Consider the following 25,608-nt stretch of genomic DNA (forward strand, 5'->3'; position numbering starts at 1 on the left):
TTTGGATGTCTGTTAGAATATGGTATTATATATTGCTTACGCTCGTTATCAAAAATGTTACACTCGAATAAAAAATGGAATTCATCCCCTAGTTTGTTACATGTTTGGCATTTCTTTTCATTGACTAGTATTCTATTCCCGTTTCTATTGGTAGTTTGTGGTTTCCTGTTCTAAACTTGATAAGTGGATATAATAATGATTTCGGTGTTGAATGAAGATACTCTTCATAGCCAGATGACATTTTAAAGATTTTATAAAATTGACTGTTGCTAGCATTTTCAATAAGGGAGTACCACGATGTTAAGAATAAATGTTTCAGCTTGCGCTTTACCGCAAGTTTAAGCCATTTAGAATTTACATCTATACATCTTACAGTTCCTATAAGTCCACACAATGTTAATATTGACTTTATATTGAAGAACCATTGATATCGTGTTCTTATTATGTCTGGAGGTAAAGTTTGAACTGCTTTGTATATACATTTATATATCATCGATGTTAGTTTACTATTATTATTATTATTATTATTATTATTATTATTATTATTATTACACAAACGTACCCAGTATGACATCATTTTCTCTTCTATATCTAACGTTACTGGTGTTGTTCCAGTTTCGCCATAAACCATATAATTTGGAGTTGAACTTTTTAATTTCAGAATATACTTTAAAAATTTCAGCTGAACTCTCTCTATAACATCAAGATTCCCGTAACCCCAAATTTCTGCGCCGTAAAGTAAAATTGGTTTAACTGTTTTATTGAATAAGTCTATTTGAAGATCGATAGGTAGACTGAGTCTATTAGAGTTTCTGAGGGGACTATAAGTTGCTCTAGTTGCCTGCGATGCAACATGTATTTTTTTTTATAGAAAGAACCTATTCTACTAAATAACACACCTAGGTATTTATAATTCTTCACTATATCAAGCGGTTGATTGTTTAGTGAAAAATTGAAATTTGGTTGTTGGCCTTTTGAAAACATTAGTATTTTTTATTTTGTTGTATTGATCGTAAGTTTCCAGTCAGTGCAGTAATTAGAATAGGCATCGAGAGCATTTTGCAGGTCATGTGCCGTTTTGGCCATTATAACTGTTTCATCTGCATATAACAGCTTTAGGAACTGGGGAAGTTAATGGTCTTCATTTATTCGGATTGAAATTCCGTTTACGGTTGGCTTTGACTGCAAGTATTCGTGTAGATCATTAAGAAATAATGAAAATAAAAGAGGCAAAATATTTTCTCCTTACCTGACAGGATCCTATATTGGAAGGAAAATAATTTGAGTATTTTGCACTAGATGAAGAGAACACACACGATTTGATATTATTGTACATATTAGTTATAACCCTTGAGCATTTTTTTGAAATATTGCAATTTTGTATTTTTTCCCACAATCCAGATCTCCATTCTTTGTCAAAGGCTTGTTTAAGGTCAATAAATGCACAAAATAACTTCTTTCTGTGGTAATTCAAATTAACTATAAGATGCTGTAGAACAAACATATGATCTGGTGGCGAGTATCCTTTTCTAAAACAAGCTTCACAGTTATTAATGACATCATTATCTTCAACATATTTATAGATAATTGGTAACACGAATCCTATCTAGTTATTCAGTTATTATGTTAGGGAACAACACAGTTACTTCACCCATTACACTCGCGCTTCGTGCTCGTTGTGTATAATTCGGGTAAAAAAGTGCAGTTACTATTATTCCTTTTTCAACAGTCGTTCTATTAAGAATCTTTCGAAATTTATGTTAAAAGCTATGTCGAAACGAAATAATGCTCTTGAAATTGTTATTTAATTGTTGTAGTGTAACTCCATTGATGCATTTTGTGTATAAATAACTGTATTAATAACTCATAATTGCCGTACTTATTCTTTTATTTTTATATTTTGAGGCCATCTTTGTATATATTTGATATATATTTGCATTTACTTTATGATAATGGGATAAACTGAGACTTAAACGGTTGGCGTCGAACTCAGAAATTAAGACAAGTTGCATTAAGTAATGGTTAAAGATTGTTAGTTTGTGTAAGTACATAAAAAAATCTCGAGGTTTTTTACTGGTCTACATTAAATTGTGTAAACTACCCACTAACTGGGTCAGCCACTGTTTATATCTCACGCCTCACCTAAATAAAATTAAATAACGGCTGACTGCCGATTTACTGAAATAAATGTATTGGAAAACTTGAGAAATACTGCCTTCTCATTGGACAAACTCTAATGTTAACCCCTTAGTAGGTCTCCTATAACTCATACTCTGAGTGGCAAATCATGTTAATTATTGTTATCCTACCATGAAATGTATGTTGGAACGATGTGACTTTAATAAGCTATCAAATAAGTACTGACTGCCTTGTTTCTTTTGTTCAACTCAGTGAAAGGGTCTGACAGTAAACACATTATATTAATTACAGATGTGAGGTATTTTTATCCCATGATGTTGCTTGTTTTCGAGTGGTATACCACCGTTAAGATTTTTCTTATGTAACAATGGCGTAAACTTTAAAGTTGCACCTTCAAAGATTGACCGTTTTGACATTTTTATTTTTTTATTTTTTATTTTGTCTTGGAATGAGCCAAGTTTTGCGTAAATGTATGGACACCAGTGATACAAAAGGCTGACTTAGATCTCAGTTTTTTTTTTATAGTCATGACCGAAAACTTTTGTTTTATTGCTAAAAACGTTACTAACTAACTAACGTCAACTGAGAACATTTAAATTTTCTGCCATTTTTAGAAAAAAATTGAGATCTGTTCTATTGTGGGTTATCTTATAGGACTGAACAGAAGGCATTGATGCCGAAATCCGCTGGGGCGATATTCATATTCAACTTCTTGATTTTTTTCTTAACTTAAGTCAGTTTCCTAAAAAATGGGTTCAAATTAGAAGAAGGGTATGAATTTTGTTTCATAAAAGTATAAATTTTTGATCAAATCAATAATAATAAAATAGTCAATATATTATAAAACGATTACATCATATGGTACGTTAGATACTTAACTTAAGAAATTAAGTTAAGATAGGAAATGATTTAACATGTTTTAGGAATACCACCCCTGGTTCTTAGACAAAAAGTCAAAAGTGTCAATCTGTGAGGGTGCCGGTTTTAATGTTCGCTTTCTAACATCCATAAAGGGTTTCATTAACGGCAACAAGATCATGTATGCAAACTACAAAGTAATGGTTTAAGTGTATAAGTATGTTAGGTGTTTTAGTGGTTGAGACAATTGTTGTCCACTGACACAGCGTCTGTTTGAATTGATCCTTTCATATGATTTTAAAAAAAATACTGTCATCCCGATTGACAAAATATATTTTCGAACACTAAGTTGAGTACAAATCCTCTTTGTAGAAAAATAAATACATAATAAACACACACACGCATTTTAATATTCCCTTTCTTAGTGGTAAACATTTTCCTTTGTCGAATGATAAGGCAGCGTTTCTCAATTTTTCTAATGCTTTCATTTCAGTAAATCGGCAGTCAGCCGTTATTGATTGAACGCATGTGAAGCGATAGATAGAAACAATGGCACAGCCCATTATGTACGATATATAGTTGACACCAGGGGTGGTATTCATTATTGTTCTTAATTGGATCCAAGAAACGATGTAGCTAATCGGATTACTTGTTATTTATAACTGACCAATACAGTGAATGAAGTCAAAGATTAGTGACCATAAGATTGACTTAAGTTTTATATTGAATTCCAACTGAGAACTTGCAGACCACTAAAATTTTAAGGTCCACTGCGTCGCACCTAACCATCTATGTGCGTAAGAACACACTAGCACACTAACAAACTTTAACCACAACTTTATCGCGTTCTAAATTATGGGCACTGAACGATATTTCTGCGATGAACTACAACTCGTAGTAACTTTTTCAATAAAAAATGCATTTGCATTACCGATTAGATGGATGTAAAATTGCTACAAAGAGAATAAGTTTATATCAAAAAGCCTGAAAAGGTATATTATATTCCTACAACATTCCTTCGAGAAAGAGAATGTTCTATATCATAACGAAATTCTTAAAAAGTAAAACATAATAATTCAACAATGAAAAAAAAACTGACCTGGTATTGTTTAACGAAAATCCAAGCGACACCTTGGCGAATCTTCCACGTTCACTTTTGGCCAAGTATAAGTTAGTGTTAGTTAATAGGCATTTATCAAATTAGATGTGGTCAGGCCCGTCGGGCAACCACTTTTATTTAATAAATGCACACTTGCTAAGTGCTCATAAATATGCTTAGTATCCTGGTACAACCTATTTTTAAATCTAAACATTTCCATGATTAAATAAATCTCACTGCCCATGCACTGATTTAACAAAAGAAATGTATCGCAGATTTATTTAAAAATGCTACCATCCAATTGGACGAAACATATAGTTACCAACGCTAATGACGTTAAGTAACACCTCTGACAGTCCATCATAACTCACTTTTGTCATTGTGGGCAACTCCGGTACTTTTTTCTGTTTATGTTGTAAAGTTTACTGAAAAATATCTCGTATTTATGAATATAAATGAGGCTGAGGAAAAACGTATTCATCCAATGAAATCTGAAATCACATGAAAAGGTAAACAATGACGTAATACCGGATATTGTTACTTAATATATAAAATAACGTACATTCATTGGCTATGATTCCGAAGAAGTCCCCATTCGGCACCAACCAAACTGTCTTATTAATAATTAATGATTACGATATTTTCCTAGCGAAGTGTAATAGTGCACCGGAGGAACCTGACGATGCACATTTGTATGCTGCTCGTGTTTCACTTAAGGGTGTGTAAGTTTATTCATACTGACACTCTGGCAAGGTCCATCCGGCGAGTGCTCCGGCAAATTGTAAGTCACATTAGGATTTTGGAGCAAAGTGCACTGACAAATCGAATGTAACCCTGGTTAAGGTAACCATAGTTCTTTAACGTCCACCAGTGTATAGCACTACCCGACACGGAAATTTATTCTCCCGCCCTGAAGACTATTAATAGTTTGCTTAGTGGTGCGGCGGGGAATCGAACCTTCGATACCAAGGTTGACAGTCAAGGTGTTACCACTAGACCACGGACCCTCCACATGTTTCGTCTAACCAACAATATAACCGTAGACAATATAAGTCATTTTGCTGATGATCAATTGATTCTTAATTTCTCCGTGGCCGAGTCCGCATACGGATTGGATGATCGAGGGTAAGTTTAAACTTTATTTAAATTTACACCGATTGTGAAACAAGCTATTACAACTTATATTAATTACTCTCGTTGGCACGATGTTGCGCGAGAGTGTGGTCTTGTGCTGTGGGGTAAACCGGAGTACCCAGCGAAAATCCACTTGTCCGGCTTGGTGACCACTAACCAAACTCACATGCACCCAGGCTGGGAATCGAACCCGGGTCGCATTGGTAACCCCACAAGGGTCTTGTTCTGATCTGGCCAGTGGCTGTCCCAGCAGCAAGTTAAATAACGGTTAAATACCGACCGGCATAAAAAGTAGGAATCGTGAGTAAAATATTTCATCAATCAAGGTGTCACATAAATCCAATGACATGGCCCTCAGAAATTGAGATAGGTGACAGTATGTTTAACAAACACTCTACTTTACTTAACGTTTCGTTCAAATTAATTAATTACTGTGTCAGTTTGTCACGGTTCATCTCAAACGTAACGCAGGATCTGGGTGCAGTATTTGATAAATACTCTACAATTGCATCCTTTATTAAACAGGTACATGTAGGTATTCGATTAAAATCCGTGCTTTAATCTCAATAGTACATGCAACGGACTGCCGAGTTCCATCACTCAGTGATCGGTTTCGAACCTATATAAGTACGTGTATTAAAATACTTTTCTAACTTTGAATGATAAAACTATTTTGTTAATTGACACTAGCTTAACATCTGAAGTTGCTGTTTTTTTATCAGTGAAATTTATTACAAACTTAAAATACATACGTAATCGACCCCTTACGACATACCTTACATAATGGAAACATGTTATTATGATGATGATGATGATGATGATGATGATGATGATGATTATCATTATTATTATTATTATTATTATTATTATTATTATTATTATTATTATTATTATTATTATTATTATTATTTTTATTATTATTTTTATTATTATTTTATTATTATTATTATTATTATTATTATTATTATTATTATTATTATTATTATTACATGTACATGGATTTGAAAATAATCAGTCTATACTTTATATTGGATAAAAATATGGTGTTGTTCACCCGAAGGCTCCGCACAAATTCATAATCCCAGATAAGCAGTAGGCTAACATGCACTTTATAAATGTTGACTGCTTCTGTAGTATGTGGGTGAAAAAATGAGTTAACGAGTGTTACCAAATTTGCAACAACTAAAATTCTGTTCGATTATGAATTTTCGTTCAAAGCGGCCGTCATCCGCAAGACGAAACATAAATCATGAAACTTTTAACAGCTTTGTAAGGTAATACAGCATTTTGTCATCATTTTTGGTAAAGAAGCGCTATTCCAACTATATAATCAGCCGTTGCTAATAACGCTGACAATGCAAATGTAGGTGGGTGGGGTAAACATTTTTTGTAACACATATTTAAAACATGTTAGCTGCTTCCAAGTATTTTTCTCTGCTGTAAGCATATTGTTCCGAGCCGCTACAAAAATTTGGGCTCACCACCTGGGCGAACTTCCTTAAAATTTCAGTTGAACAGATCGGAAATAGGTCGCCATTGGCGAGTGGGCGAGTGCTAAGTTATATCCCTGCCCATTGAGTTTCCAAAGTTGTAATGTTTACAGGCCTGAGACTGATTTTACAGGTTTTGAATTGAGCAATGGGCATTTGACATTTTCGCACAGACTTACTTTTTTTTACACATTTTAGTGTATGCCTTGCGTAATATGTTTTACAGGGACTTTGCATGTATAATTTCAGTGGCAGTCGCTTGCGGCATGTCCAGAGTCTTCTGTGTGATGGATCAGGGGAAAAGAAGGATGCTCCTGAAGCGATCCTCTGCATCGCAGGTACATGTCAAGGAAATGAAAGTGAAACAGTTCCAAGACATTTCAAAGATGGAAGCAGAAAGAATCTTTTAAATTTCCATCCTTGTTTATATATCCACTTGCTTAGAATGCTAACTAATCATATAATCACGGTTAAAATATGTATGTTTGATATAAGAAAAGAGAACAGAAAATGAAAGAATGCAAAAAAGCATTTCACATTACCAAAGTATTACGTTCACATTACCAAAGTATTACGTTATTTAGAGTCCTTCACCTTCATACAATCAAATATATAGTAAAGTTGCTATTGAAAAGTCAATAAATTAAAGAGTTAAAACTATTCATTTTAAGCTTGTCCGTTTTATAAGAAAAAGGTGGAGGTATTTACTGAAAACAACAGACACACATTGTCATTCCCTCTGTTTGCCTTGTAACCAGTTGTTCCTCTTTTTTTGGTCTGTTTATTTTTTTACTTCCTAACCCTTAAATTCTGTGGCAATAACATAAAAAAACAATATATGACCACAGCAAGGGCTAAAACAACTTTTTAGTCAGTTGGGAAATGCCAACAAACAATTTATTAATTGTTGCCTGAGTAAGACTTTTTTTACAAAAAAGAACAATTATTGGTTGGTTATAAGGCTTTTCTTTATTTCAGGGATCGACAGTCGCTATAATGACGGCATGATGGAGCTGATAAACTATTTGCTCTTTGGCTTCTTTGATCTCAGGAAGGCCGAACTAGAAACGTAAGTTGGATAACATAAAAATATTTTGGTAGACTACAAGTATGAAATAAATGCTATCATTTGATGTTGCTTGTTTTCAAGTCTAAAACAACCATTTAATATTTTCAATTACAGTGACGTCATTTTGACTTACTAATTAAGCGTAGAACTTGTAACCAAAATAAAATCACATCTTCAAGTTGCGCAGGGATAGTGTCATGTGATAAAATAATGCATTGCCATTTAATACAAAATGCTATAAAACTTATTACGGGAAAGCTTGGCAAAAGTAATATTTATATATCTCTACCTAATATACGCCACTGACCCAAGTTATTTATTTGTTACTTATGAGAGATTGTTCTTGTACATTTCTTTCCTCTTAAAAGATTGCATTATAATTTCAGGTCTGGGTTTGATGAGGAAGTTATTGATGGTAGGTATCCCAGTGTCTTCACAGGGTGTCGTAAGACTGATTGAAGTGTTTTAACATTTATAAGAATTATGCAGGCAAGGTGATTAATTATTAATTGTCTAATAAAAAAATGTGCAATATTTGGAGATATTTATTATTTATGTATCTAGAAGATAATAATTTATTTCTTGTCTTTCCTTCAGATGTGTTGCTGTGTATTAGGTGTGATCGTGTGGATGTGTACTGTAACCCAGTCAACTACCACTACCTGCTGCCCTATGTCAGCCATTGGAGAAATGTCTTCTTTCACTGTCTCAATGATGAAGAGGTTGTGTATACTTAGTCTACTCTTTTATCATATATAGCATCGTCGGCAACCCCAGTACTTTATTCCATTTACACTATGTCAATACTGTTGGAAAATTGACTACCTAAAGTAACTAAATCTCGTTTTCATGAATATTGATGAAAAAGGGGAGAAAACTTTTTTTAAAACCTGAGAAAAAAATGTAGAAAAATCGAATGGCACGAAATGGCATTTCTAGGGTAAAAACATGAAACAGTCAAACCAAACTACGAATTTCTGTAATTCATATGTGGTACCAACAGTAGTTAACATTTTGAGTTCTCAACATATAACTAAATAAGATATAAACTAACTGTGCCAAACAAAATATGAAATGAAAATGTTAAATTTATTTCCCTTACATCTTAATTCTTTCTACTTTACCAGTATGAGGATGAAGAGAAAGCCGAAGAGTTCAAGATTTCCACATTTGTTGCCATGGTGAAAGGTTGCCACAATATTGGTGTTCCCTACAGCAACTCCGGTAAGTAACATCAGGCAGCAGGGAACCGATATGGGAATTCTTATAATAACAGTAGTCAAAACACAAGCCTGCAAGCCAAGCACTGGTAAAATGTCTTCTGGGCTTGCTCAAATTCTGAATTTTACATAGCCAGGCTTGTTAAACATTTTTAATGCCAAGCAATAGTATAAGAATTCGGGATTGTTCATCCAAAAGTCTAATTTCAATGACTGTAATAAGGTTTGTAGCGGTTGGTACCAGACAGGGGCTGACAGATCAACATGTGGATTTATATTAAATTCTTGGTGGTGTTGGAGTTGACATTGAATGTAAAGGGCTCTTATACTTGGTTCTTTTATATTTAAGATATTTGTGCCTGTATGTGTATTGGATAGTTTAATGTTTTAACATGAAATCCATGTTATGCGATGCGTTGTGCTATAAATGTACATTTTGATGGTCCATCATCCGATTTTCGCGCAAGCAATTTTAATCTTGAATGAAAACCCACAAGCCTGAATATTTTAAACATAAGAAAAACCAGTTTTTTTTACAAGCCAGGGCTTTGTGTAGGCTTGCATGTTTGGGCTTTTAATCATTGAGACAAGACATTGAAAACAATAAATGCTATTTCAGGCCACCTGCAGCAGTTCGATGTGATGTTGATAGAGAAGTGGCCAATCATACAGGTGTATGGCGTGGAGGAGGTTGGAGGGTAAGCAGACTGTTACAAATTTGAGCTAATATTTTTTCGAAAAAAACCCAAACAGAGTTGAGCTATTGTCATTATAGAATCAAGGTTGGCAGTGGCGACAGCTGGGTCATGCAAACACTTTACATTTTAAGGTAATGAATAAATCTTAATGAAATTTTGTTCAAACGATGACCAATGTTACAGAAAATTTAACCACACAATCTCAATGAAAAGCTTTTGAAAATTGTATATGTTTTTACACCTTCTTAAAAGCGCATTCTCTCATAGAATATGTTAACAAAATGATACCATTATTTGATTTTGTCAAAACTTGCTAGAAATGATAATTTAAATCCAAATCAATAAGCTAAGCTTGTAATGTCTGTGTGTATTTCAGCGGAGGATTCTTCACAATGCAGCATGATATTGTTGATGTGAGCAGTCAAGTCCACACCCTGTACTCTCTGATGGACCCCGTGGGGCTAGAAACACTCATTTTGGAGGTTTGTATGTAATGTAATGCAGACTTCAAATATAGCATTATTTATCCAAACAGAAGAGAACAGACATTTTATGAAGGGGGCACAATTAAGGTTGATGCAAATATATTTTTATGGCATTACGTTTCACTTATTTGACTGTAATGATCAAAACAAAAAAGCATATGATTTGTGTACAGATAAAAAAAATATATTAGTGTTATTTTGGTGCTTTTTAACTGGTGAGTTTGTGGCTACTTAGCTATTAATTGAAAACGAATATTTAAAAGGTTAATATATCTTTATTTGTACACAAATCATGTTATTTTCTTTGGTTTCAATCATTCAAATCAAATGAGTTAAACATAAAAATGCTTTAAATTAATTTGCATTGCATTTATCTATATAGACATTAAGACATATATTATATTTAAGACATTGTGCCCCTTTAAGACATTGTGCCCCTTTAAGACATTGTGCCCCTTTAAGACCTGTATAAACATCATATGTTGAAATACATACTATTTTTTCTCATAATTTGTGTACAAGCTAAACTTTCATATTTCAACAGTTAATAGAGTACCGTATTTTTAGCTCGACTATTCGAAGAATAAGGAGAGCTATACTACTCACCCTGGCGTTGGCATCGGCGTTGGCGTCACACCTTGGTTAAGGTTTTGCATGTAAGCATCTTTAAGTCATTATCACAGCAAATACATCATTTATTGCATTGAAACTTTGGATAAGTATTCCCAACTATCTTACATACTAAATTAATGAAGTTAGATAACAATAATTTGAATATAATGCAAATTATGGGCCTTTATTATTTGACTTAGAAATTCTGGTTAAGGTTTTGCATGTAAGCAAGGTTAATATCTTAGTAATTACTTCATGGATTACATTGAGACTTTATACAATGGTACTCAACCATCCAATCTACTTAAATAACCAAGTAAGATAACTCCAGTTTGCATTAAATTAAAATAATGGCCCCTTTTTTATTCGACATAGAAATTCTGGTTAAGGTTTTGCATGTAACCACTTTTAAGTCAATACCTCAGGGAATACATCATGTATTGCATTGAAACTTAACACACAGGCTCCCATCTATTTAACCTTCTTATTTAATCAAGTAAGATAGCTCTGTCTTTTATAACATATAATTTTTGCCCCTTTATTATGCGACTTAGAAATTCTGGTTAAGGTCTTGCATGTTAGCACACATAGGAAAATATCTCAGCAACTATTTGATGTATTGCATTGAGACTTTATACAATGGGATTCAATTATCCAACTTAATTGAATAACCAAGTTAGATAACTGTATTTTGCAAATAATGGCCCTTTATTATTAGACTTAGATTTTCTCATTAAAATTTTGCATGGAACCACATTTATGTTAATATCTCAGCACACCATGTATTGCATTGAAATCTAATCTAACAGTGATCCATGCATGTTTCGCCAAAACTAGTCGAGCGCGCTGTCTCTGTGACAGCTCTTGTTAATTACATGAGCTTCTTATTTTTTATTTTTCATATATGTTTTCAATAATTGTATATTTATAATGGAGGCTTGTGTGTTATAACAATGAGATTAATATAACATAGAAATATACATATTAAATGGAATTCATCCTCAATATCAGTAGTATTACACACTAAACAATATCTTCCTTCTCAAGGCGTTTGGTTTCTGGCATAACTATGAATTCTAAGTGGATGTACAAAAAGTCTTAAGTCCAGTAAAATATAAAAAGACAACTTTTTGGCAAAATGTCTAAGTACTTTTAATATTCTTAAGTACCTATAAATTCTTTGTATATCATTAAGACAGAAAAAACTATTGTTAAGCATTCACAGAGAACATGTATTGTCATTAAGCGACTATAAATTGATTGCTAGATTTACACACATCCCCTACCCCCTCTTTTTTCTGCTGTCCCTTAAATTTTATTTACTCAAATAAATATGTTAAACTAGGGTCTGTATTTTCGTATTAGTCCACTACTGTCTGGGAATGGCATTTATTCATACCCATAGTAACGATCAGGGCTTTTTCTGCCCATTTTGGGAAAAAGACCCTGGACATTTTGGGAAATTTTGCATCGTGAAAATGCCGAAATTGGGAAATTTTACAGTTCAGAGAAAACGCTGTCTAGTCTCCTGCGAATTAGGAAATGATTTAATACTAGTTTATTTACCCTTTTAAAGACCCAAAATGGCTGAAATATCAATCCGTGGGGTGTAAATATCTATTGCAATAAATCATGACAGATAATAATTGATACTGATCTCTGAATGTGATGAAAATCAATGATTTCTGAAATCAATTATCAAAAAAACTTGACATCACATGATTTATTAGGATGTTGCAAATGAAACAATACAGATAAAAAGACTTTCTAAAAAAAAATAAAAAAAAAAAATAAAAAAAAATTATTTGGATTTTTTTTTTTATTGGGATTTTTTTCTGAAGATTGGGAAAAATATCTTATATTTTGCTTTGGGAATGGGTCCGATAGTCGGACCCGTGGGTACTATAGAAAAAGCCCTGACGATGTTTAACATTCACATGTAAAAAAGGGAAATTGTGTTATGATTGTGTTCGTGGTTGGTCTAGAAACACATGTACATGGTCCCTTTTGCAATAAGACAGAGCATGAACTCATTTTCGATGGTGAAGCAATCATCTACGGAAAAAAATAAAAAGTTCCCCATCCCCCCATTTAAAAAAATAATGGATGACAATCTAGCAATTAATTTATATTGGCCTCGCGTCTTTATTTTGCATTTTGGATGATACTTTCTCAAAACTGATCGATTTTTAGCTTGACAATTCAAAGAATAAGAAGGGCTATTACAGTTAGCCTTGCAGCAGTTTTGTCATCGTTGCAGCCTTGCTAATGTTCTGTGTGCTATCATGCACATTTATCTGCATCCACTCAAGCTAATGGGTGTAAATTGTATCAGTGCCCTCTTGAGTATTAGTTTATCAAAGTACATAACTTTTAATTAAATTAAATGCAAATTTGACCTTTCAATTTATTTCGCTTCGAAATATTTGGTTTCAGTTTTGCTTGCACACTCGTATCATGCATTTACGACATAAGCTGTGACATATAACTCTTTATAACTCCTCGACTTAGTTGTTAGGGCGTCCACATATGAAGCTGGTGTTCGAACGTTCGAGCCTCACACCAGTCTTTTTCTGATTTACCCAGTTGCAGACCAAACAGTTATTGAAATGTATGGCTAATAATTGCCTTTGTGTCAAGTGCCCTACATATAGGATAGGAATTAAGAGTAAAGATGTTCATTAATCAAGGTGGCTCATTAGGCCAGCAGGCTGGCTCTAAACTGAGAGAGTTGACACTATAATAAACAAACACTGAAAGGGAATCGCTCATGTTTTTGGACCAATAATTTTTTCCAGGGTATTGCATCTGAAAACATTAATATTATAATTATTTAACACTTTCATTCTACAATTTCAGAAAAAAAATACAATTTAAGTATAAAAAAAAACAATCTGGTTTAAGAGGGGAGCGAACCAACGCTGGTACAGTCAGGACAAAAATTAGAAAACTGACAACAAAACCCCTTGCCAATAAGGGTTCTTACATAAGCTGGGGGATAATTTTATCTTTGAGCCTTTTGTTACTAACGCTTTTACAAAACATGAGCAAATCCTTTTAAAGAAATAAATGCATTATTTTCCTTGAATCACTATGACAACCTTGTTCAACTTGCGAAATGAATGGACAAAGCACAGCAAATAGCCAAACAGGCGGTTTTAAGCTTTTGATAAAGTCTGTTCATAATGATTTCCATTCTTATTCCAGCAAGTGACAAAGCTGGAGAGACAGTGGCAGACCATGCTGTCAACCATGGAAGTCTGTCTGTGAGTTCTGCTTTTGTGTATATAAGGATAAAGACATGAAAAGCTTTCCATAAATATGTTTGTTTTCAGTGGTCTGACATACCAAAAATGACCATAATGTATTTTTTTATTGATTTCCAAGTAAGCAAATGTTCAGTCATTTAAATCATTTAACAATCATAAATCATTGCCTACCGACCAACTGAAAAAGCTAGGTTATAGACAAGTACAATCATAACAGATAAGCACCGATATAATTTATACTAAGTAACTTATATATTATATATACTTAAATAATTCTGCATTGGTGCAGTAAGCTGACAACATCTTGGGGGGTATTCTTAGAACTTTAAATGCATTAAATAAATTAATGATTTACCAAATAAATTTCCCTTAAATTATGCTATAACTTGCTATAGAAAAGTATTGTATTATAAATCATTATTTATAGTTGCGTATTGTTTTGTGATCTGCATAGATTTAGGTTTAACCTGTTTTTGTATTCAATTTGGTCTGAATGTTTACTGTTACTGTTTCAGAGGCACTGGCAATCCAAGAGCTTTGACAGAAGAAAAAATATTTGAGGTAAACTGTTTACCTCGAACTAATGGTTTACCTAACCCTCACTAAGGAGTAAGCTTACCCTCACTTAGGAGTAACCTAACCCTCACATAGGAGTTACCTGACTCACTAAAAGGAGTAAATATACAATAATTTAGGAGTAATCTGACTCTTATTTAGGAGTAACCTTACCCTCACATTTATGAGTCACCTTACCCTTACTCAGTAGTCACCTGACTCATCTAGGAGGTATCTAACCCTTAATAAGGAGTAACCTAACCCTCACTAAGGAGTAACCTAACCCTCACTTAGGAGTAACCTAACCCTCACTTATGAGTAACCTAACCCTCACGAAGGAGTAACCTAACCCTCATTTAGGAGTAACCTAACCCTCACTAAGGAGTAACCTAACCCTCACTAATGAGTAACCTAACCCTCATTTAGGAGTAACCTAACCCTCACTAATGAGTAACCTAACCCTCACTAAGGAGTTACCTAACCCTCATTAAGGAGTAACCTAACCCTCACTAATGATTTCCCTGAACCACACTTAGGAGTTATCTAACCCTCACTAAGGAGTTACCTAACCCTCACTTAGGAGTAATCTAACCCTCACTTAGGATTTACCTTACCCTCTCTTAGGTGTAACCTAACCCTCACTTAGGAGTTACCTAACCCTCACTTTGGAGTAACCTTACCCTCACTTAGGAGTAACCTAACCCTCACTAAGGAGTAACCTAACCCTCACTAATGAGTTACCTAACCCTCACTTAGGAGTTATCTAACACTCAATAAGGAGTAATCTAACCCTCACTTAGGATTTACCTTACCCTCTCTTAGGTGTAACTATACCCTCACTTAGGAGTTACCTAACCCTCACTTAGGAGTAACATTGACATCAATAGAGACTGCAGACCTGGCATCAATAGTAATTGCAGCCCTGACATCAATAGTAATGGCAGCCTTGACATCAATAGTAATTGCAGACCTGACATCAATAGTAATTGCTGCCCTGGCATCAATAGTAATTGCAGCCCTGATATCAATAGTATTGCAGCCTTGACATCAATGGTAATTACAGACCTGACATCAATGGTCATTACAGACCTGACATCAATAGTTATTGCAGCCTGACATCAATAGTTACTGAAGCCCTGACATCAATAGTAATTACAGCCCTGACATTAATAGTAATTGCAGCCCTGACTTCAATAGTAAGTGCACCCTGACATTAATGGTAATTGCAGCCGTGACATCAATAGTAACTGCAGCTCTGACAACAAAAGTAATTACAACACTGACATTAATGGTAACTGCAGCCAGACATCAATAGTACCTGCAGCGCTGATAGTAATTACAGCCCTAACATCAATAGTTATTGCAGCCTGACATCAATAGTAACTGCAGCCCTGACATCAATAGTAATTGTAGCCCCGACATCAATAGTAATTGCAGCCCTGACATCAATAGTAATTGCAGCCCTGACATCAATAGTAATTGCAGCCCTGACATCAATAGTAATTGCAGCCCTGACATCAATAGTAATTGCAGCCCTGACATCAATAGTAATTGCAGCCCTGACATCAATAGTAATTGAAGTCCTGACATCAATAGTAATTACAGCCCTGACATCAATAGGAATTGCAGTCCTGACATCAATAGTAATTGCAGCCCTGACATCAATAGGAATTGCAGTCCTGACATCAATAGGAATTGCAGCCCTGACATCAATAGGAATTGCAGCCCTGACCTCAATAGGAATTGAAGTCCTGACATCAATAGTAATTGCAGTCCTGACATCAATAGTAATTGCAGCTAAGCAGACATATAAACACTGATTTATATTAAAAAAATATCAACAGAAAATAAATCACAACACTGTATGGAATAATAAGTACTTGAAAGCTACCCTTGCAAAAAAAAACAACATCTGCCTGTCTCAAATTGAAAAAGTGAAACACAAGGTTATGTGAGCATATACATGTATGTTTCCTACAGACTATGTAAAAGAAGAATTATTTTTGTATTAAATGTCCTGCCATATTTCAGCCACTACGCAGCTTTTTCATCCATGGACGTGCCAATGTCGAGCCCAAGGAGAACCAGTCCCAGGCCCCTAGTTTTCCGTATGTGCTGTTTGGTAGTAACAGTCGCAGTCAGTCACTGAAGCAAGCCATTAGCCAGCTAAGCAAGCCATCAGGAGACTTCAGTACCACAGCAGTGGGAAAACATGCTACCAACTTTATGGTAATGTTGTTAAATTTCCCTTGTCTACGAGCCCGTTTTTATTTCCACTTTCAAGGAAATGGTGGCAAGGCCCTTTGATAGTCATTTTGGGAAAAATTATGTATTATGATTCATAACTTTTTTCCAAACCTTTTTTAAAAAACCTTTTCTCCGCCTCAAATGCTTATTGTAATTTTTCATAACAGGGAAAGGAACTCTATTAGTTTAGTTCTACCGTTCCAATCCTAAAATTTGATTATGTATTTGTATTGAAATGTTGATAAATTTTGCTCAATAAAATATGTTTAAACCAAAAAAACCTATTGACATATTCATGAATTTAATTTATAGTGGTCAATGCTCCTGGGTGGGGGAAAAATGTATACTTCTCCAGGTGGTGAATAGGGCTGAAAAAAAGCACTCTGAGCTTACCATAAAATATCATTAGATCAAGATTTTTCGTTAATTGGAAAGTCATTGTCAAAAATCAAACGGAATGTTTTGCTGTAAATCATTCCTAAATCTCAATTTGAACCAGTAGATTTATTATTTTAGATAACACTTTCCTTTTGAAATTTTGGCTGCTAGTTATCCATTTTGTTTTTAGTGCCAACCTTGGAATGTTTTTAGACAAGTTCCAAAATACCCAGGGCTAATGTCAAAATCATGTGTTTTGTTTAATAAAGTCCGCTGGGAAAGTCTGGCGTGAATCCACATATTACAAGTGACAATATGCATGTGTGAAACCAGACCCAAGATTCTGGCTTTAAGAGTTATATAATGATTCTTGAGGGAAAAGAACTATCTAGTGTTGTCATCCCCCGTCAGGTACTTTTTTACAAATTTCACTTGAGAGCCCCAACCTCTAGTCATGAAAACAGCTCATAGGTAACAGACCACTAAATTATGTGTATGTTACCACCATTACAGCAGTACTACCGTAAATGTCCTATTATATGCGCCCTTTGTGTGGCTTTTGAGAACCATGTGCACTTAATAAAAAACGTTTTTAACTTTTTAAGGTCTGCTAAATTTAATGATGGGTCATGTATAAATTGAAGAATATGAAATAGTGAGTACGGACTACGCTTCAAATACCCATTACATAGACAAAAACATGAAGTCGAAAGCTCATGAATGAGCAATCAGCTATCAGTATCTGCTGCATCAATGCCGTAAATGAATTAAATGGTCCACTGAACACAAGGCTTATCATGTGGCCCTGATAGTTTGCAGCTCTCATTTAAAGCTGCACTCTCACATATTTATCATTTTTACAACTTTTTTATTTTTTGTCTTGGAAAGAGCAAATTTTTGCTATATATTTGCAAATCAATGATATAAGATTGCTGACAAAAAATCAGATCGTAGATTTTCATATTTCAGTTCGAAAATTAATGTTTTAATTGGCCTAAACGGTTTAAGAAAAATGCATAAAACATCAATTTTTGAACTTAAGTATAAAAATCTATGATCTAATTTTTGTTCAGCAGTCTTATTTAACTAGTTTCCATGGATTTTCGCAAAAATTGGCTTATTTCAGGACAAAAAATAAAAAAGTTGTCAAAACGGTAAATCTGTGAGAGCTTTAAACAAAAGGGTAAGGGTTTATGGTATATACATGACATCAGCAGTCTGAGAAAGTGCACTAATGCCGATGGGATGCTTTTCATTGGAACAAATCACATTTTTTTTAGTGAAGAGTAAAAGTGAGCCTTGTTCATGTCGCATAATTGGTTAATAGTAGAGATACAAACAAATATTTTTGTATATTCAATCGCATGTTTGGTATTTGAATGTCAAAATTGGTATTCCAATATTCCAACTTCTGAAAGATTGATTTTGATAATCAAATATTCGATCGAAGGAGTAACCGAATATTCAATTATCAAAATTGCCATTCGTATGCATCCCTAAATGACCCTAAAGCATCAATTAGGACATGAAACTTAAATGAGATATTCAAGGTGTTTTATAGAATTTTATATTGGATTATCAATTTAGCAAGATGTAAATCTTTAAAAAAAATCTAAACACACAGGACAACTTTTCTTTCATACAAAGAAATCAAACAGAAACCAAAGGTTTAGTTAAACTGCTTAAAATGGTAATTTGATGTGTAGTAAAAGAATGAATCAGATACGTATCTTTTTTTTAAAGGAAAAATAAATCACGAACAAACAAACAAACAGAATATTAGTCTTAGCATGCAATTGCTTACTTTTATTTAATGTGATACTCGTATTTAAAATCAATACATACACATGTATAACAAACATAAATTTTGAGTGATAAACCTAACTACTTACTAAATAATGCACTCATGGAAAATATAAATTACTGATAACAAGATTGTAACCGTTTATTTAATAGCTGAGAACGCACTAATATTAAATAACTGGTGGGTCCTCAAATATTGACAGAGATCAATGATTGTCTCATAAGGTGGAAATACCTTTTTTTACGTACCTATCTAAATTAAACAGGGTATCCTTCATAAGAACCATTGCTTTCGTTATTTATTTAATCTTTTCGGTAAATTAAAACAATTGTATTAATTGTGGTACTGCTTATTTGGGAGTAAGAGTGCATCTTTAAATAAGGCTGCATGATAATGTTCAGAGAAATAGCAGATGCATAAAAACTATATTCTAAACAATCGTCTCGGATTCGAATCATTTGGATTCCATTGACAGACAAGATCGAAACATCATTATGGAATTTTGTTTTAATCCTTATCTAATCAATGCCTGCAGAAATTTTCACATCTATTCATGTTTTAAAATTTAATGTAATTTGTGTGTTCCAGGCGTGATGAATTATTCATGCAATTTTAAGAGATTGTTACAATTTTGTTCCGTTAAAGGCATTCATTTTTGTGTGTGTGTGTCGTATTTTACCCGGAACTAGCGATAAATTAAATACTTTAATTCAAAATGAAAGGGAAGGCAGAGGAGATTTAGAGCTGTTCTTGTGGTATCATTGGTTTTTACATGCAACGACTGAAAGAATAGATGTATCTTTTAAGTTAAATTGAAATGCTGTAGAATGTTATGCTTTCATGACTGTGTAATATTTGCATATTTTCTAAAGCAAATTTAAAATCTAGTGAAATATAAATTTGAAGAAAATTGTCACTGTTTGAAAAAAGTGTGTGTGCCTTGTAAAATAAGCTAAATACCATAAACTGTGAAAAAAATAACCTTGCTTAATTAAAGCTACCTACAGTAGTGAAGACCCTCCAGACGCTCGTATCTGTCAACCTCCAGACGCCCCAATCTGTCAACCTCCAGACTACCAGTATCTGTCAACCTCCACAATGCCTGTATCTATCAACCTCGAGACAGCCAATTTCTATCAAACTCCTTATTGCCCATATCTGCCAACCTCCAGACTGGCCATTTCAGTTAATATACAGACTCCCCATTTCAGTTAACCTCCGGACTGCCTGCATCTGCCAACCTCCCCAATGTCCGTATCTGTCAACATCCACACTGCCCGTATCTGTCAACCTCCCGACTGTCCATATCAGCCAACCTCCAGACTGTCTGTATCTGTCATCCTCCAGTCTGCCCATATCTGTCAACCTCCAGTTGGCCTGAATCTGTCATCCTCCAGTCTGCCCATATCTGTCTCCTCACGTCTGCCCTTATCTGTCTCCTCCAGTCTACCCAAATCTGTAAACCTCCACATTGCCTGTATCTGTAAACCTCCAGATTGCCCGTATCTGTCAACCTACAGACTAATCATATCTGTCAACCTAGAGACTGCCCATATCTGCCAACCTCCAGACTGCCCATATCTGCCAACCTCCAGACTGCCCATATCTGCCAATCCTCCCGACTGCTTGTATCTGCCAACCCTCAGACTGCCCATATCTGTCAACCAAGAGACTGCCCATATCTGTCAACCTAGAGGCTGCCCATATCTTCCAACCTCCAGACTGCCCGTATCTGCCAACCTGGAAACTGCCCGTATCTGCCAACCTCCAGACTGCCCGTATCTGCCAACCTCCAGACTGCCCATATCTGCCAACCTCCAGACTGCCCATATCTTCCAATCTCCAGACTGCCCATATCTGCCAACCTCCAGACTGCCCATATCTTCCAATCTCCATACTGCCCATATCTTCCAACCTCCATACTGCCACTATCTGCCAACCTCCAGACAGCCCATATCTGCCAACCTCCAGACTGCCCATATCTGCCAACCTCTAGACTGCCCATATTTTCCAATCTCCAGACTGCCGGTATCTGCCAACCTCCAGACTGCCCGTATCTGCCAACCTCCAGACTGCCCATATCTACCAACCTGGAGACTGCGCGTATCTGCCAACCTCCAGCATGACCATATCTGCCAAACTCCAGTCTGCCCATATCTGCCAACCTGGAGACTGCCTGTATCTGTCAACCTCCATACTGCCCATATCTGTCAACCGAGAGACTGCCCGTATCTATCAACCTCCCTACTGCCCATTTCATTTAACCTCAATACTGCCCATTTCATTTAACCTCAATACTGCCCATTTCGTTTAACCTCAATACTGCCTATTTCATTTAACCTCCAGACTGTCCATTTCAGTTAACCTCCAGACTGCCCATTTCAGTTAACCTCCAGACTGCCCATTTAAGTTAACCTCCAAACTGCCTATTTCAGTTAACCTCAAGACTGCCCATTTCAGTTAAACTCCAGACTGCCCATTTCAGTTGACCTTCAGACTGCCCATTTCAGTTGACCTTCAGACTGCCCATTTCAGTTGACCTTCAAACTGCCCATTTCAGTTGACCTTCAGACTGCCCATTTCAGTTGACCTTCAAACTGCCCATTTCAGTTAAACTTCAGACTGCCAATCTTAATCAACCTGCAGACTGTCAGTTTTGTTGCACACAAATTGACCTCTGATATTTTTGAAACAATGAGAGACTAACAAGGTCTGACATGAAGCAAAAGTTTGCAAAACCTGTCTGACCCACCAGCCCAGTCATGGGACTGGAAAATAAAGTTGCCAAATTTACAATAGACAAAGAACAATTTCATTAGTGAAAACAAGATTTCTGTCTGGTACATGTAAAAGATGGCAGTTATTCAGATGTCTGAAAAAGTCAAGAACACTTGTCTTGTATGTTAAATATTTCATGACGATCTTTGGAAGAAAGTCACCTGTTTCTCTTGGATGTGACCATGTCTAGCAAGTTTTTATAAGTATGAGAGGATAGCCCTTCCATAAAACTGTCTGTCTTAAATGGGCAAGAAAGTCACTGAGGGAATACCATTTAGGCATAAAAAAATACTTACCATTACAATACCATTTTTATAGTTTTTTTCTTTTTTTAAGTGTGTGTTTTAAAATGTAGTTTACAAAACCTTTAAAGCTATACTGAATATCACTTTAATGCCAAACTTCAATGATGTCAATATCATTATTACATAAAGCCTAATAAAAAAATAAAAATAATAATATAGGCCTGCCATCCGTACCTGTTTTTGGACAAGAAGTAACCCTCACCAAACAATTATTGTTTGGGGCCTTAGGCTAAATTTGCCGGAGTAACTCAAAGGGGGGAAATGAAACATTTCTATGTAACATTATATGTTGTAATACCTCACTTCTACAGAACATATAGTTAAAATGCCAGGGCAATATTGTCGACTATTACCTTCACTATCACCTTCTGCCGCAATGTCTCCCTCTGAATGTAATGAAGTTGACAATTTTAAGGGGTTCTCTCATGATTTCCATGTGAATTTTAATAGCATACTTAAAAAATCTACAGTTTTTGTCTGAATAGATATTGACTGCCTTCCAAAAATACTGTAAACCTCGGTTTTGCCTCGGTCGACAGTATTTACCTCAGGTTGACAATGTGCACTGTCACCCTCAAGGCAGTCAATATTTATATATTATTCCACTTGGAACTTTCCCGCTCTCACTCCCCAAATGGCATTATCACCTTTTCTTTACCGACGTACACCAGTCCGTCACCAGCATCACCACATAAATGTTTCAGTCATCAATTATGCATGGGCAGTTCCTGGTAGATGCTTCTGTTAGCAGCTTTTCCTCGAAACTTGTTACTGCTTTTGACTTTTATTAGCTTTAACCAGATTAACAAATGTACATGAAAGATTTCTTTCTAGAAAAATAAGACGTAAGAAACTGCCTGTCTTGTTCCACTTACAGAGCTTGTTCGTTTTAAAAAAAAAAGGAGAAGAAAAATGTTACGTTATGGTCAAAATATTGATGTCTCACAAAATGTCACCATGACAGTATGTTTCTCACGCAATTAACCAGCTAACTCCTCCAAGTGAATTGACTTTTTTCTTAATTTTTGAGGTATTTACACAGTTGAATTTCCATATCACAGAAGTTATTGATCATGACGTGAGACCTAAAGCTTAAAAAAACAGTTTCCAATTAATATCTGAAAAACACTTGCACCCAGGAACTTTATACTTGTAATGCGAGCTGGTAATGACTAGGAGATGACCTCTCTGATTTTAAGATCAGTACCGTAGGTCAAAGGTCAAGGATGCAGTATCTTGGGATGAAAAAACAGTTTCCACAAGGAACTTTATAATTGGAATGCCAGTTGGTCATGACTAGTTGGTGACCCCTATTGATTTTTGGATCAGTTGGTCAAAAAGTCAATGTCAAGGTGACTTTGAGGTTAAAAAACGTTTTACCATTGAATAACTTAAGAACACTTGCACGAAGGAACTTCATACTTAATATGCCAGTTGGTAAAAAACATTTCCGCTCAATATCTTAAGAACCTTGAACCCAGGAACTTCATACTTCATATGCCAAATGGTGATGACAAGTAGATGACCCCTATATATTTAGGGATCATTGGTCAAAAGGTTGAGGTCAAGGTGACCTTGAGGTTTAAAAATGGGAGAGACATATTGTTTTTGCCCTGTCCATCAGTCAGTCTGTACTTCACACATTGTTTCCACTCAATAACTTGAGCATGCTAAGACCCAGGAACTTCTTATTTGGTATGCAGGTTGGTCATGACCAGTAGATGAACCCTATTGATATTGCGATCAGAAGGTCAAAGGTCAAGGTTGTGTTGACCTTGAGGTAGAAAAACAGTTTTCGCTAATAAATAAAGAATGCTTGCACCTAGGAACTTATCCCAGTTTGTCATGAGTAGATGACCCCTATTGATTTTGAGATCAGTTGATCAAAGGTCAAGGGCCCAGAAGCTTCATACTTGGTTTGCAAGATAATCTTGTTTTAATAGATGACCCCTATTAAAGTCAGAAGGTCAAGGTCACTCTGACCTTCAGGTGAAAAACAATTTGTTGGTCACCAGTTCATATGTCACCTTTCTTACAGCTCAATAACTAAAGAATACTTGGATCCAGGAACTTCATTCTTGGTGTGCAGGTTTGTCATGACCAGTAGATGACACCTATGATTTTTGTCCAATAGTACAAATTTCATGTCCATCATTGATTATTTCTCACGTTCGACCACACAAGGGGGAGATAAGTACTTTTTCAAAAATGCAATCTCTAGTTATTAGCTGTTAGAACCCTTAAAATGACAAAATGTGTTTTCAAACTTAGGAACAGTAAGTGCTAGACTCCCGACAAAAAAAGTTAGAGGTGGTATATTGGAGTCACCCTGTGGTCAGCTGGTCCGAGTCTTTTGCCAATAACTTGTATGGAGCATAACTTTGAAAATACGGGATGGAATTTAATTAAACTTGATACAATGTTAAATCACATTGGGAGGAAGTGCAGTGTACAAGAACCATAACTCTATTTCAGCTAATCACAGAGTAATTGCCCTTTGTTACTCCTGAAAAATAACAGATATATATTTTAATTTTTATTGATTTTTTTGCTCTTAACACTTAGGGCAGATATGTTTAAATGCAATCTTAGGCTTTAAACCAGGAATTTTGCCCCCTGGTTCTATGATTATGAACTTTCTCAAGTCTGAGTTCAGACTCAAGTGGCAAAACTGCAAATCTTCATTTCTTTCAATATGAATTTTGATGATGATATTTGCTGATTTTTTTGATTTTTTTTTTTTTAATTTTACTTTTATTCACATTTTTTTGTTAAATGAATTGAAAAAAAAATCTTTGGATTCTTTGTAATTATATGAAATTGTTTCCTGAGTCTTGAGTTTAATTTGGACTGAAGATCATTGGTATTTATGGCCCCTGGACCCTGGCAGTTCAGCCATTTTCATATTGAATAGATAGATACTCAGGCAGTAACTACAGTCTTTTGGTGAACCTTCGCTTTCGTTGACAGTAAAATCAGGGATGATTAACGTTCAGGATTAATTCTGAAATTAGAGATCAGGGCCCCTTAAACCTTCTTTTGGCCTGAATCCCTCAGTCAGTGATTGTTCCTGTGAAATATATATGCTATCAAGATATATGAACAAAATAGTTTACTACAAATTTGCTTTCCAGTGGTTATCGAGATTTGTCAGTGAAATAAAAATGATATTTTATGGTTTCAAACAGTGAAAATATCAATATTTTTAGCCCTGTTCGGTTATCCAAAATACACAAGGAACTGGGCACATTATCAATGACGTCATTTTATTGGAAAATGATGTCACATGCGCGTACATTTTGGTGTGTTTTTCTTATAAATGCAATGAGCTGTCTTTTAATACTTATTTAAGGCATATAAATTATTTTTTTTAAATGTTTGAATCAGTGTAAAATTGTATTGTATTTAAATGAGTAAGCACCAAAAGTTAAATTTCGCGAGAGGCTTACTCCTTGAAATATATTACGA

General features: G+C 35.0%; 1 protein-coding gene across 1 annotated transcript in view; it reads left to right on the forward strand.

Annotated features, from left to right (window-relative positions):
• The first annotated feature begins 6,373 nt into the window (after nucleotides 1-6,373).
• LOC128211507 (dynein axonemal assembly factor 9-like) overlaps nucleotides 6,374-25,608 on the forward strand; it is a 74,714-nt gene continuing 55,479 nt past the window's right edge. Inside the window, exons 1-11 of the mRNA XM_052916373.1 lie at nucleotides 6,374-6,504; nucleotides 6,970-7,058; nucleotides 7,699-7,789; nucleotides 8,176-8,204; nucleotides 8,387-8,511; nucleotides 8,917-9,013; nucleotides 9,629-9,707; nucleotides 10,084-10,189; nucleotides 14,012-14,070; nucleotides 14,589-14,634; nucleotides 16,660-16,857. Coding sequence (XP_052772333.1) covers nucleotides 6,431-6,504; nucleotides 6,970-7,058; nucleotides 7,699-7,789; nucleotides 8,176-8,204; nucleotides 8,387-8,511; nucleotides 8,917-9,013; nucleotides 9,629-9,707; nucleotides 10,084-10,189; nucleotides 14,012-14,070; nucleotides 14,589-14,634; nucleotides 16,660-16,857 — 993 coding nt within the window. The 5' untranslated portion in view covers nucleotides 6,374-6,430. The remainder of the gene's footprint in view (nucleotides 6,505-6,969; nucleotides 7,059-7,698; nucleotides 7,790-8,175; nucleotides 8,205-8,386; nucleotides 8,512-8,916; nucleotides 9,014-9,628; nucleotides 9,708-10,083; nucleotides 10,190-14,011; nucleotides 14,071-14,588; nucleotides 14,635-16,659; nucleotides 16,858-25,608) is intronic.

This window comes from Mya arenaria, chromosome 12 (assembly GCF_026914265.1).
Source record: "Mya arenaria isolate MELC-2E11 chromosome 12, ASM2691426v1".
Taxonomy (NCBI): Eukaryota; Metazoa; Mollusca; class Bivalvia; order Myida; family Myidae; genus Mya; species Mya arenaria.